General features: G+C 32.7%; 1 protein-coding gene across 1 annotated transcript; it reads right to left on the bottom strand.

The window, feature by feature from the left end:
* Window positions 1-208: 208 nt before the first annotated feature.
* On the bottom strand, window positions 209-15,252 carry LOC107936650 (cucumisin-like). Its single transcript, XM_016869400.2, has 6 exons — window positions 15,151-15,252; window positions 14,961-15,049; window positions 14,794-14,885; window positions 9,698-9,941; window positions 9,100-9,613; window positions 209-811 (listed from the first exon to the last, which is right to left on the bottom strand). Exons 1-6 carry the CDS (start codon window positions 15,250-15,252, stop codon window positions 209-211), a joined length of 1,644 nt encoding a protein of 547 aa, XP_016724889.2.
* Between the last annotated feature and the right edge of the window lie 641 nt (window positions 15,253-15,893).

Raw genomic sequence — 15,893 nt, 5'->3', positions numbered from 1 at the left:
TAAAAAATATGAAATGCTCGATAAGGTTTGCAAGCTATTCGAGTTAAGTATTGCTAAGCTCAAATTCGACTTGGTCGATAGCTTAGGCTCGGCTTGATAATTATCGAGTAAAGTTTGAATTTTTTTCGAGTTGAACTCGAGTAGCCTGTGAGTACCAATGTCAAATTTACACCCCTAAGCCTAAACATATTTTTAATTTTAATTTTTTTTAAATATATGATTTTGAAATGACTTCATATATAACCTGGACAATCCCTTTGATGATTTCATCAGTATAATACTGAGCTTCCGATTCTTGTAAATGAAGTAAATGACTAGTCATCGTATCCTCCTTCTCGAAACCATCTTTGCTCCTTCGATGCTCATCGACCAAACCTTGCAATAATCCATCGATTTCTCTCGTTAATTTCACCACTTTCTTCATGTATCCAAAGAAATCAGCCCACTGTAAAAATGGAAAGAAATCTCCTACATTTGGTGAGATCCCCAGCTTCAAAAGCTCTTGTAAGAGACCATGAAGCTTTACTGCTTCCGATTTATGTTGCTTGCCTGCAATCATCCTCAGTGTTATATTAAACGCTAGTTTTGACAACAATGGTTTCAACTCTACCTTGACAAAGTTATCGTCACTCGAAGAATAATACAGTTTCTGCAACAAGTTCTTGATTTCGTCTCGTCGAATGCTCGAAGATGAGTTCAAAAGATTGGTGGAGAAGATTTTGAGCTTGCATATTCGTCTAAGGTTTCGCCAATGGTCGTCGTAAGGGGACAAGCCGAGGGTGGTGTAGTCGTAGCCGATGTACTTGCCAACCTAGAAGTAAAGACGGTTGGCGAAAACTACGTCGTTTTTGGTTAAGCATTCCTCGACAACCAACGGGGATGATACGACAATCCAAGGCGTGAACCGAGCCTGAGGGAAAAGATTGGGCTGTGTTTTTGCGAGAGGGCAAAGAGGGACCGGTTGAAGGGTTCCTTGAGGAGATGGAGATGGCCTAGAATTGGAAGAGTTGGTGGACTTGGTGGGAGATTCATGTGTTTACATCTTGTTCGATTCAAGAACTTGGTGATAACAAAGATTAAAAGAAGAAATATAAGCAAATATATTTCAATAAATTCCATGTTAAACATGATATGTAAGAAAGGGATTTTGAGATGATCAATTGAGGATTGAAGTACCCTTTTATAAAGACCTAGCAAAATGGAAAATTCTCTTATTTAATGCAAAATTGTAAAAATGCACATTTTTCTCACACGTAAAGGGATAAGTAATGGTCTGAAATTAGAGCTGATCATATGTTGGGTTGACTTGGGTTAGTGCAAAAATCAGGTTTGAAATTAGAGCTGATCATAGGTTGGCTTGACTCGGGTTAGTGCAAAAAATCAAGTTCATTTTTTAAGTCCAGCCAAACCTGAAAAATGGGTCTAAAATTTTGTCAAAGCCTAATCCGAGTCCGACCTGCCCGTATTAAATTTTTTTAGATTTTTATATGAAAATAAATTTAAAAAATATAATACATTAAATAGGCTAAAAATATTAAAATAAATATTTCCCAACAAATTGAAAATACATTAAAATTAAAAATACTTTTATACTTAAATAAACAATAACGTAACAGTAACAAAGCAACAACATAATAGCAGTAAACAACAGCAAACAACAGCAAACAACAACATAATTGTTTTCTGTCAAATTCGGGTCGAGCCTGAGCAAAAAAAGTTTGCCTGAGGCCCAGCCCGTTTTGTAAATGAGCCTTATTTTTTTTGTTAAACTCTATTTTTCGAGCATATATTTTTATCCAAACCTTTCTACTTTTTGAGCGGGCTTTTGAACCTTGACGGGTGACCCGACCCATGATTACGTGTATCCAAAATGTTAGGTATTTAGAAACATTAAATGTATGAATCGCTATTTGATTAGTCGTGAGTATCACTTCGGTTTTAAATTAGTATTAAATACGTTAAGTTCCATTTTGATTAAAATTTCTATGTCTTTGAGCAATATCAATCCATTTCGACCAATACTAACTTGTAATGGTGTATACCAACATGTAATTTTAGCCGGTACGAAATTTTAATATTTTATAATTCAAATTTTAATTTGTTTATTTTAATTAATTTTTTTATCTTTTATGATTATATTTAAAAATAAAATATAATCATTAAATTAATTAATTTATTTTTTATGTTACATTTGGCTATTAATATAAAAACATGAGGAAAATTTTTATTTAATATTTATAAATTAAAATGGTTGGACATAAAATAAAAAATAATTAATACAAATTTAAACTTGAAATCAAAATGATGAGTAAAACTCTTGTAAAAAAATAGTACATTTTCAAATAAGCAGATTAGGATGTTGTTATTAGTGGTCGGGGCTAGGCTATTGTTATTACTATTTGATTATGTTGGTGAATTTCTAGTAGTTTTTTGGTACCATAAGTTGAATAGTATTTGTGATTTATATTTTTTCTCTGTTGGGTTTTTAATGACAGACATGACATGCAATTGTTAAAATGATGAGAATATACAATTTTGAATGCCATTTTTTTTAATTTGGCGCTTCTTCATGTTTGTACTTAATTATTATTGTTTAGTGGGTTGTGTTGGCATTCAATTTTGTTACTCTCACTAACTTTATAATTATCTAGTTATATTGCTTCAGTTTTGGTATGCACAATTTTTCATGTGTGAATATTGTCCGATTATATTTTGATTCTTTATCAATTTATATTTTATTTTGATTTGATTGTAATTTATAATTATTTAAAAATATAATTATAATTATATTCTATTTATAAATGTAACTCTCAAGAAAATACCTTGCTTTAAATTAGAATTTAAATGGTTAGTTAGAACTCAAATGGTCGTGATTTGCGTTTTGTTTTACAAGTATTGAATTAGGTAAAGTGTTATTACTCATTAATGCATTTGTTTTTTAATTTAAAATTGAGATAGATAGTCTGCCTGGGTTCGAGTCATGCTGATCGTACTTGTTGTTTAGATTTCGTCCCATTATTATAATTCATAATTTTTTTTTTGAGATGGATGGTTAAATTATCGTATTTAGTTTTGTATATTTTGTTGCTTCCATTCAAATTTTCATTACAAAATTTATTAATATCATTTGGTAACTAATAACATGCTGCCATGTGTAAAAAAAAGTTAAAAAAATAATTTTTTTAAACTTCATTAATTAATGTTTAAAGACCTTATTTAGTTAGAAATTAAATGGTTGTGATCTGTTTTATATATATATATAAAAGTATTGAATTAGGTAAAGGGTTATTACTCATTAATGCATTTGTTTTTTTAGGTACAATTCGTTTTTATTAAAAATCGCTTCTAAAAAATATTTTTGAAAAATGACTAACTTTTTCGATAAAGCTAATATTTTCTAGTATTTGGATGAATATATTTAAAATATTTTCAAGATATATATTTTCTGTCATTCGGCAAATATACTGAAAATATTTCATAAAAGTTGTTTACAATGAAATAAATATACATTTGAGATTTTTTTTCATCTTTTCATTGTTTAATTTAGTTTATTATATATTTATAAATTTATATTTTACATTGTTTTTTGTAAAACAAATACGACATAAATATAATTGTTATAAAATATTATAGTGTTATTTCCTTTTAAGAATCGAAATTTATTTTATAATAAGAAAATATTTTGTAATAATCAATAATGCTTAATTAAAACTTAATTTAAATTACATATATTACATATATGTGAGTTCATATCGACACATTAGAGTTGTAAGGGATAAATGAAGCTAAGCATTATTTAAACAAATACTCATATTTATATAATTAAAATAATCATATTTTTATACTGGGTTAAAACATGCCATAGGTCATTGTACCCTTCGTAAATTTGAAATTTAGTCCATGTACCTTTCTTTTTGGATTAGATCTACTCTTCAGATATCAAAATTCAGGTTCACTTGTTAGGATTATTAAAAATATTTTGTTAAATTCATGTTCATTATAATGTCATTTTTTAGTTACATGAATACCAAATATTTTTTATTTAAAAATGTGACATTAACAAAATTGACAAAAGAATTTAACAATGTTAACAATTGGACTTAATTTTTAAATCTGAAAAGTAAAGGAACTAAATTCTTGAAAATAAAAGTATAGGGATTAATTTAATTATAATTGTAATAAATATTAAATATTAAAATAAAATTGAAATATTAAATAACTTATTAAAATTATATTAATAATTTATTATATGATTGGATATAGATAATTAAATATTTATCTTTAATAATATTGAAAAATATAATATTTTATATTAATATTTTATTAATTTTAAATATTTTTGAAATAATAAAAAATTATTATTATAATATTAAACTTGATTTAAGTTAATTTTTATATAAAAATAAAATCACCCATAAAGGAACTCTTTTCTAGAAAATGATTTATGCTTTTGAAAAAGGTAAGTCATTTTACAGAAAAATGGCTTATTTTTCGTTGACATGTAAATCATTTTTCATTGACCAAGTTATTTTCCATGAAACAAATATCGAAAAGTATAGAAAATATTTTCCTAAAATCATTTTGAGTGAAACAAATGAAGCCTTAATTTAAAATTGAGATGATTAGTTTGCCAATTGGAACGCTTTTGTATCATCCTGAATTAGTAGGTAATGCATTTTTTATTATGTTTAATTAAGTTATTATAGTATTATATAGGTTTAAAGTTTTTAAAAAGTGTTTTTTTTAAAGAATTGGTGTGTCGTTGAAAGCACAAAAAATAACCTATCCCTATGAAATGATGTAAAGAATAATATAACGGAAGTAGGGTCAAATCCTCAGGGACTGGATTGCTAGAACTTCTTATTAATCGAAATCTTGGGCACAGTCATTCCCAAGAAAAACGGCGTACTTGGAAAAATAAAAATGACAAAATTAAAAATATGGACAAATTGAAATTGTATGAATTGAAATTGAAATTATAAAAAAGAACAGAATTGAGGAAAGGGATTCTTCGATTTAAGGGATTCCAGCTTCCAGTTGTCTCGATTCTCCTTGGGTTGGTTTTTAGGTGATCCTTCTTATAACAAAATAAACTAGTTATAGTGGAAGAGGACGCCTACGACCACTAGCTCCACTTAGATTTTAGACTTATGATTTAAAGGAACCTGACTCTAGCCAACCATCACTTTTGTGGGACTGTCTTATACTAGATCATCATTTCTCAATGGCGAATGCCACGTCATTTCGTCTCTTGGGCTCGACAACCACTGACGCAGTAAGTTAGCGAATCGACTGTGCAACGTTCCCAGAACATACAAAGCGACTGTTCCTTGCACAAGATGAAAAGATCACTTTTGGAAGGACATGGATGGAAGTGTCAATCCCGTACTGCGAAGAAACAATGAATACTCGTTGAGAAGGCTAAGTGCCGATTCTAAGCCTCATGAACCTTTTTTGGAGAATCTCAACAAACTTTGGCTAGATGAGTTTAGTGGCTCATGTTTTTCGAGAAAAGAGAAATAAGTTTAATGGAATGGAATTTTTATTGAAAAATAGAAGGAACAAAAAGGCTAGAACCTTAGGAAGAGGGTGCGCTTATAGAATATGATAAGTGAACATTCATGTCACTCTATCCCCTATTTACAGTACATAGAAAACTTAATTTGTTCCTATTTGAACTCTAAAAGATAAATAAATATATAATCTGAAATTAAAGCTAAATAAGATCATAATAATCCTAACAATAATCCTAAAAGCAAAATTTGAACTTGAATAGAGTCTTCTGTTCATAAACCTCTTCTTTGAATTTTTGCCCCAAGTCTTTCGTACTTTGCATTTTCGGCACCACTTCTTTCGTATTTCGCATGCTGACCCATTTTGTCTTTAAATTCATGCTTTTTGCCCCCAAAATTTTCTTTTTCCTTCAATCTAGTCTCTACAAAAAAAAACATAAAAAGCCCAAATTAATAGGATCATACCCAATATATATATGCAATTAACATATAAAAGAATGTCATTTTAGAGTATTATCAAGAATCAATTAAGCTTTTCCACCAAAAACACCTAATTAAGTTATCAAATGATAACAACACATCAATTAAGTACTTTAACTAATAGTTTCCATTGTTAATTGTTAATGTGTTGATGTGTTTGATAACTACTATTCAATTAGTCATTTTGGTGTTGACATGATAGTCCATGTCAGAAATGGTTGCTAAAGTAGAAGTTCCACCTCAGAAAAAAAGTTAAAAAATATAAATTAAATAAAAGTTATTAAAAATCAAGTCCAAAATAACTTGAACTAAATGATGTCCAAGTTCATTTGAACTTGAACATCCTTTTCTCTAAGTTGATTATAAGTGTAGTTTTTAAATTAAAAAAAAATTTGTGGAGCGACCTCCCTAGTCTCTCTCAATTTTGATATTAAGCAAATTAGCCCTATAAAAACTGGAGTAATTTGATCTTGTCAAATTTGAAAGTGAGCAACTAAAGACAATTAATCACGATGTTAATGTATTCTATAAATTGTACATACTTTTGATTTGTATAATAACAAATTTAGCTCTTGATGTTTACATATTTTGTTAATTTGGTCTTGATTCTAAAAAAATCAACAAATTTAGCCTCAACATTTACACATTTGCACAAATGTTGCTGGGTAAATTTGTTAAATTGGTATTAAATTGTCAGAACGTGTAAACTTTTAGGGCTAAATTTATTATTATACAAATCAAAATTATGTACAATTAACGGAAAACATTAACACCATGATTAATTGTCCTTAGTTGCTCGCATTCGAAATTGACAAGGATTAAAGTACAACAATTTTTCTTTGAGAGGGACCAATTTATTCAATATCAAAATTTCTTCTATTTTTACACATATTTAGTTTCAAAGATTTAATTTAAATCTCTTACCGAACTCTCAAATATATAAGACTAAAACCCTTTAAATCTACAATTAAAAACATATATCATCTACTAAAGAATTATGCATGGGATTGAAACACTCAAGTAGTATCGACTAAAAATAATTGTTACATATCGGTTGAGTCTTATCTCGATTGGTATGTATATTATTATCAATGCAAGAGGATATGAATTCGAGTTCGTTGAAGTGCATCATCCTCCTATTTTATGGGTTTGGGAGGGGCTATGAATAATTTTAAGCATTGTGTAAAAAAAACAAATATATATGATCAGAACCGAAATTATTTTTAAAAAAAATGTTAGGTACAAAGATTAAGATACTTATAAAAATAGCGTCAACTCCATTATTTAAGTTTTATCTCCAGTAATGGTCTTCTTTTTTTCCATGATTCAATCCAGAATTTATTTTATTAATTTTTGTTTAATATTGGTTTTAGTTAAAGGTGTGTAACTCCCATATTAATAGACATTTATGCTTATTAATTTAATGAAAGCAAAGTTTAATAAATGCAAATTAAAAAAAACTTCAAGTTTATGTTTATGTATATATGACGTAATGTAAAAGTTCTCTATACTTTTATGAAAAAAAACCTTCAAGTTTATGTTAATATATAACCTTCCGTATTCTAATGCAGTAGGTAGCTTGATGTATGCAATGGTGTGTACAAGACCCGACATTTCACAGGCAGTTAGTATAGTGAGCAGGTATATGCATAATCCTGGAAAAGGACATTGGCAAGCTGTGAAATGGATTCTACGGTATATTTAGAAGACCGTGGATGTTGGATTACTGTTCAAGCAGGATAATACACTTGGTAAAGGTGTTATTGGGTACGTTGATTCTGACTATGCCGGTGATTTTGACAAGCGAAGATCAACCACCGGTTATGTGTTTACACTTGCTAGAGGACCAATAAGTTAGAAGTCTACACTACAGTCTACAGTTGCATTGTCAACCACAGAAGCCGAGTACATGGCTGTAACAGAGGCTGTAAAGGAGGCTATTTGGTTACAAGGTATGGCTAAAACCTTGGGGTTGGTTCAGGAGCATATTATCGTGTATTGTGATAGTCAAAGTGCTATTCATTTAGCAAAGAATCAAGTCTATCATGCACGTACAAAACATATCGACGTACGATTCCATTTTGTGCGGGAAATTATTGAAGAGGGGAAAATTTGTCTTTAGAAGATCAAGACTGCAGATAATCCCGCAGATATGATGACCAAAGTGGTAACAGCAACCAAGTTCGAACATTGTTTGAACTTGATTAATATCCTGCAAGTTTAACAGTTGAAGAAGGCACTATCAAGTACTGTTGTCAAAAGCAGAAAGAATTGTGTGAAGATAAGATTATCCTAATCAAATCTTCAATGTGGAGATTATTGGAACCCACCATTGTTTGAAAAGTCAAATAGGGTGGGCACCGAAAGTAGAAAGTAATATTGGTTGGCAAGTTGGGTTAAAAGTTAGCATGGGATAATTGCAATTTTGGTCCCTAATTGTATAGGGACATTGCAAGTTGATCCTTGAACCTTAACTATAAATAGGCCTAACCATTTCTTATTTTCTTCATCCTATAATTGCCATTCTCTACTTAAGGCATTATTCTCTTTCTCTATTTGTAAATTTCACTTGTAATTTTTAGAGTGAAATATATTTGGTAGTGCCCGAGGACGTAGGCAAAATTTGCTGAACCTCGTTAAAATTCTGGTGTTCTTTATTATTTATTTTGCATATTTTGTGAATATAATTGTAGTGATTTATTGTGCTATTAAATTACGATAGAGGGATATTCTGGCTAGGAAAGACTTGGTATTTAAGTGATCTTCGTAATCTACCTCTCTTTCCTGGGAATTGAACTTAGTGTGATTTTTCAGTACAATAATTTTACTCTTTCACACGCTTCCGCACAATATTTCTATTATTAAAAACTGATTCTTAATTAAATAATGAGGTGCATATGGACTATTTGATTAAGTCATCAACTATGCTAGCTTTTAATAGTAAAAATAGATTAAATTTTAAAGTAAAGGGTCAGTTTGCTCTTTAATCTAACATACATGGACTAATATGTTCATTTTTTAAGTAAAAAAGGAAAAATACAATATAACTTTTAATACTAGAGACTCCATAATATTTTTACCGAAATGGACAAGTCTGTTTTATTACCTTGAAAACTTTACCATTACCCAATTTTACCATAGTTTGAAATTTTTTATCTATGGTACTTGCACCTACTGAGAGAGACCAAGGGGAAATGTTTACAACAGAAGCATAAAAAGGACCATCGTTACCAGCTGAATTCGATGTTAGTATCCCATTTTTCATCGAATGGAAAGCTCCGATAGTGATCGAATCATTGAAATATTCCAAAGCAAAGAATCCTCCGACCGAAAGGGAGATTATGTCAACTACATCTGCAATAGCATCATCGAATGCTGCGAGAATGTCTTCATCGTAACATCCATCATACCAACAGATTTTGTATACTGCGATACGAGCTGATGGCACTCCTCCACGAACTGTCCCTGCATGAAATCCGTATAAACTTGCCTTGCTAACTACAGCACCAGCAGCTATCGATGCAGTGTGACTCCCATGACCTACGGAATCTTTCGGTGACTGCAAATCTTCCAAAGGATAATCTCCTTTAGCTCGATAGTATCTTGCCCCGATTATTTTACTGCATGTGATATTGGAAATTTTGCTAAGATTTTATGTCATAATATATAATCTATGTGTAAGTACAATGTTCAATCATATTTACTTGTTGCAAGTGAAATTAGACGACTTTTGGCAACTGCCCTTCCATTTCTTCGGAGGAGGACCGAATTCTTTATCGTCAAAACTTTCCGATTCAGGCCAAATCCCTGTATCGAGGACAGCTACTATGATGTCGCTTTCTAACACCGTTCGTCTAGAATGTTCAAAGAAACCGACGAAGTCCCACGATCTTGCCGTGTGGAGCTCCTCCTTTTGGCTTTGGAAAACAGAAACAACCCCTTCCATGCCTGAAATAAAGTTCTATATTCATTAGTACGGTTGAGACTTGAAAGTTTTTACATTTCAATCCAAATTCCTATGTTATACAGTTGCGATTAGACTTGTCGAACGTTCATAAGGGAGGGTGATAAAAATATTAAGATTGAATAAAAAATATGACGCAATGCCAACATGTTAAGAAAAGAAGCTTAAAGAGTTGAATGAATAACTGTTAATTCCTTTGAGTAAAAATGCAGTAAATATATACAGAAAATGTAACTAACACTATAACTAATTACATACTGTTACTTAATTTCTAACTAACTATACAAATGCTGGTACAACAGTTTTACACTCTCAACATGCCCCCTCAAGTTGGAGGATGAAAAATGTCTTTCATTCCCAACTTGGTCACTAAGTATTTGTGCTGAGGAATGCTTAATCCTTTAGTGAGTAAATCTGCCATTTGTTCATTTGTTGAGATATGCTTTGTTTCCACGTCACCTTTTTGAATTTTCTCTCGAATAAAATGACAATCTATCTCAATGTGCTTTGTTCTTTCATGGAAGACCGGATTTGAAGCTATTTGAAGGGCAGCTTGATTGTCACAATGTAACAACATTGGTTTTGAAATTTTAACTCCCAACCCAGCTAATAAACCTTTCAACCAGACTAGCTCTGCAACTGTGGTAGCCATACTTCTGTATTCTGCTTCTGCAGATGATCTAGATACTGTATTCTGTTTCTTGGATTTCCAGGAAATCAAAGAATTTCCCAATTTGACACAATATCCTGTAACTGACTTTCTAGTCATGTTGCATGAAGCCCAATCAGAGTCACAATATGCATGTATATCTGTCGTTCCTTCTGCTGTGAGAAAAATACCTTGACCAGGATTCTTCTTGAGATATCTCACAATACGCAAAGCAGCCTCATAATGTTCCTTTTTCGGTTTCTGCATAAATTGACTAAGGTGCTGTACTCCAAATGCAATATCTGGTCTAGTATTGGTGAGATATAGGAGTCTTCCTATTAATCTTTGATATATGCTTGCATCTTCTAATTCTGTATCTGCATCGTGTATGTCTAGTGCTGCATCATATTCCAGACTTGTCATTTTTAGATTCTGCTCCAAGGGTGTATTTGCAGGCTTTGCATTTGTCAAACCAAGATCATTAATAAGTTCAAGAACATATTTTCTCTGATTCATAATGATACCCTCTTTAGATCTTGCTATTTCTATGCCAAGGAAATACTTGAGAGTACCCAAATTCTTCATTTTGAAATTCTGATGAAGAGTTGCTTGTAAGTCTTCAATTAAGGATTTGTCATTCCCAGTGATCAAGAGATCATCAACATAAATGAGCAAAATAACAACTTTGCTACCAGATGATTTGATGAACATAGAGTAGTCATGCTTACTTTGAACATAACCGGTGTTGATAAGAGCCTCACTGAGCTTCAAATTCCATTATCTTGAGGCCTGTTTTAATCCATAAAGGGATTTGAGCAGTCTACATACATGATTGCCCCCTGGAGTGCCAAATCCCTGAGGTAAGTGCATGTAAACTTCTTCATGAAGGTCACCTTGAAGAAATGCATTATAGACATCCATTTGAATGAGAGGCCAGTTAAATAAAGCAGCAAGAGCAATAACAATTCGGACTGTAACCTGCTTAACAACTGGGGAAAACGTGTCTTGAAAATCAATACCTTCCTTTTGACTATAGCCTTTAGCCACTAATCTGGCTTTATAGCGTTCAATAGTGCCGTCTGAATGGTATTTGATTCGAAACACCCATTTGCAGCCAATGGGACGTTTTCCTGGTGGGAGTGGAACAACCTCCCAAGTTGAGTTTGCTTCTAAAGCTTGAATTTCCTGTTGCATCGTAGCTTTCCAACAATCATGTTGAATGGCCTCTTGGTAGGTTCGAGGTTCAGAGGTGGTAGAGATGGAAGCAACGAAACATTGAGTGTGTAAAGGTAAGTGATGACATGTTATAAAGTTGGAGATTGAATACTGACCTTGTGCAGTAGTAGAAGAAGATGAAGAAGTAGGACAAATGTAATCTTGCATCTAGACAGGTGGTTTGGTGTTTCGGGTGCTTCTTCGAGAAGGATAAGAGGGTAAGGAAGATGTTGGTAGGGTAGAAGAAATAGAGGAAGTAGGGAGGGAAGGTGGTGGTGGTGGTGTTGAAGTGGTAAAAAGAAAATCAGGATCATGCAAAGAACCAAATGTATTGTCATCCAAGGGAAAGAGGGGTTGATCTTTGGAGGGTGTTGTAAAAGGAAAGACAGATTCATGAAATAGAACATCTCGACTAACAAAAAATTTTTGGGAAACAGGATTGAACAGGATATATCCTTTTTGGACTTGAGAATAACCCATAAAAATGGATGGTGTAGCTTTGGGAGAAAATTTATCATGCAGATTGGTTACTGTGGCATAGCAAAGACAACCAAAAATTTTAAGGTGAGAAAGATTTGGTGGCCTATTATACAGCAGCTCAAAAGGTGTTTTCCAGCGAAGTACTGCAGAAGGTAACCTATTAATTAAGTAACAAGCTGTTAAAACACATTCCCCCCAAAACTTAATAGGTACATGCGATTGAAATTTTAATGCTCGGGCAACATCTAAAAGATGGCGGTGTTTGCGTTCTGCCACACCGTTTTGCTGAGGTGTGTGGACATAAGATGATTGGTGAATGATTCCAAGGGATTGAAAAAAGAAAGTACCTTCTTTAGTAAAAAATTCATGACCATTGTCACTGCGAACAGTTTTAACAATTCCAGAAAATTGTGTTTTGGCTAACATAATAAACTGCTTAAGGTAAAAAAGGGCATCACTCTTAAGTTTTAAAAGATATATCCACGTCATTCGAGTATGGTCATCAACAATGGTTAAAAAATATTTATGACCAGAATGAGTTGAAGTGCGATAAGGACCCCAGAGATCGACATGGACAAGAGTAAAAGGTTTTGATTCTCGTGAAGTACTTTGTGAAAAGGGTAAGCGTGTTTGTTTTGCTAATGGACAGACAGTGCATGTTTGAATGTTATGAGAATGCACAGAGCCATTATGTAAAAAGTGTATTTTATTCATCTTTGAAAAAGATGTGTGACCAAGTCTAGCATGCCACAGAGGGTAATCAACATGCTTAAAAACAGATAAAGAAGTAACATTTGAAGAATGTACAGGAAGAGGTACGGGTAGGGAAGTGAGAGTTGAGGAGGGTTGAGGGAGGAGTAGATAAAGACCATCTTGTTCCTTACCAATCCCCATCATCTTTCCACTACAAAGGTCCTGTAAAACACAAAATGTAGGATAAAAGGAAACAAAACAATTGAGATCTTTGGTGAGTTTAGAAATGGAGAGAAGGTTAAAATTGAATGAGGGAATGTAAAGAACATCTTTAAGAGTGTGATGAGGTGTAAGATTATGAGTACCAATATGAGTGATGGTGGCTGTGTTACCAGTAGGCAATTTAACAAAAGTGTTGTTAGCACATGCAACAGGTTGAATTAAAGCATTAAAAGCATGCGTCATGTGATTAGAAGCCCCAGTATCAAGAATCCAATGAATCGGATCAGATGCATAAGATATACCTGCCATGTGAGCTACAGCTTGCACAGAAGAGTTCTTGTGTAATAGGTCCAAGATCTGTTGATACTGTTCAGCAGTAAATGTAGGAGCCGAAACAATAGATAGTGAAGAAGCAGGCATAGCAGGAGAATCAGAAGAAGGAACAACAACTTGATTGACAGTTGGTGATTTCTTCTTGGTGAACTTGAAATCAGCAGGAAAGCCATTGAGGCGATAGCAGTCGGTTTGAATGTGACCCCATTTTTGACAATAACTACAAGACAAATCAGAACGCTTCTTGGAAACCGAAGAAGTTGATGATTGCTGACTAAGAAGAGCAGTAGGTTCCGAGACAGGTAGTGGAGAAGCAAGTTCTCGTTGAGTTTCATCACGCATGACAAGCGAGTAAGCCTGATTAACTGTGGGCAAAGGTTGCATCAAAAGGATCTGGGATCGAACATTAGAATATGTTTCATTTAAACCCATCAAAAACTGAAAAAGACGTTGTTGTTGAAGTTGAGCATTTCGGCGAATAAGATCACAATCACAGGTAGATGAAGGAACAAGAACATCATATTCATCCCAAAATAATCGAAGCTTAGTAAAGTAAGTGGAAATAGAATAAGCTCCCTGAGTGTGAGTGGAAATAGCACGATGGAGATAGTAAATACGAGAACCATCAACCTTGTCATATCGTTCCTGAAGATCCTTCCAAACAATGGCAGCATTGGACGTAAAAACAATTCCAGCAGAAAGTTCCTGAGTAACAGTGTTAAGGATCCAAGAAAGAACCAAAGCATTGCATCTATCCCAATGAGGCATTAGATCAGCATCAAAGTCAGCACGGGAACATGAACCATCAATAAAACCAAGCTTATTCTTGGCAAGAAGGGCGATACGCATAGACCTGCTCCAAACGCAATAGTTTTCAGTTCCAGTGAGCTGATGAGAAACCAAAAGCATTCCTGGCATGTCAGAAGGATGCAAATAAAGAGGATGGCCAAATGGCAAATTGAAAGAGGAAGGATTAGCCATGAAGAAAAAAAGAAAGAAGAGAAGAGAAGAATGAAGAAGAAAACTAGATCAAAGATGATCAGGAAAAAGGTTTAGCCTGATACCATGTTAAGAAAAGAAGCTTAAAGAGTTGAATGAATAACTGTTAATTCCTTTGAGTAAAAATGCAGTAAATATATACAGAAAATGTAACTAACACTATAACTAATTACATACTGTTACTTAATTTCTAACTAACTATACAAATGCTGGTACAACAGTTTTACACTCTCAACACAACAAACCAGCCAATTTCTTTGCCTCTTCATAGGTCAATTTGGCGGCGAAGCCGTTGAAACTGCTTCGGTAACTATGTAGCAGTAACTCCGATGCGCCGCTGTTAAATTAAATGAATTTTAGTCAATCTCAGATAATTATTTAACCATACCGGTAATGTTTGTGACAAATTTACCTTCCGATAACTTGTTCTAGCATGTTATTATGAAGAGTTACAGCTGAAAATTCACCCTTTGGAAGGTCACCCATGTATACTATATGTACCTGAATTCAACAAACTTAACCATTCAATGAAAACATTTATACTTTTGGAACTCAAATGAAGTGTCGAAGTAACGTAGCTAATGCATAAGGGACTTATGTGCCTTTCGATCATCGGATGCCGCCGCACGGGAGCTAACTGCCAGCAAGGTGCAAGCAAAAGTGATTAGCTTGAACCATTGCAAAAGAGAAGCTTGAATCGCCATTGGAGAGGTTTTTGCTGATAGATTAGGCAGTGTGCAAATAGGGGATTTATATAGGCAGTGAATGTAGTGGGAATTGTTGGAATTTTTTTACTTTGTTAGTCCCGCCGACCAACAAAAGCTTCTAAAGGCATCATTTTACTATGCTCTTGTTGCAAAGCTTAATTGTGTATGATGTTCGAAAGAACATAAAATGGACTTGAGATGCATAAGTAATTAAGATTTTGAGAAATGGCCTGAGATAGAATTTAGTCTGTTTATGTTTGGCTCTCGGGAAAATTTCAAAGGGAAAATTACACATTGTGACTTGGAATTACTAGCTGGCAAGAGAAATTAAGATATAGTAATGTTGGTCATTTTGGTTGCACATTCGAATTTCGATTATTTCAAGTTAATTGTTTGAATCATTTTAAATTTCAAATATTTTATTTAATTCAATATTTTTTATGATTAAATTGAATTAATACAATTTAAATTTAAATTAATTAAATTAAATATTTAAATTTAGATTCGAATTAGTTGTATCAAATTTTTGAAATTGGAATGAAATTGATATGTCCAACTAAGAGTGCAATATCTTCTCAATAAATCACCTAATTATTGGAAAATTACTCTATCGGTGACATTTAATTAATTTTTTTTAA

This window comes from Gossypium hirsutum, chromosome A10 (assembly GCF_007990345.1).
Source record: "Gossypium hirsutum isolate 1008001.06 chromosome A10, Gossypium_hirsutum_v2.1, whole genome shotgun sequence".
Lineage (NCBI taxonomy): Eukaryota > Viridiplantae > Streptophyta > Magnoliopsida > Malvales > Malvaceae > Gossypium > Gossypium hirsutum.
Note: the sequence above shows the minus strand (reverse complement) of the source record. Positions and strands in the feature narration are given on the sequence as shown.

Bases quoted from the DNA above. Each gene is read 5' to 3' on its own strand.
- LOC107936650 (XM_016869400.2), bottom strand. From the start codon at position 15,252: ATGGCGATTCAAGCTTCTCTTTTGCAATGGTTCAAGCTAATCACTTTT. The intron at 15,050-15,150 runs GCACATAAGTCC...TGTTGAATTCAG, and splicing joins CGGCATCCGATGATCGAAAG to GTACATATAGTATACATGGG. The intron at 9,614-9,697 runs GTAAATATGATT...TATCACATGCAG, and splicing joins TCTAATTTCACTTGCAACAA to TAAAATAATCGGGGCAAGAT.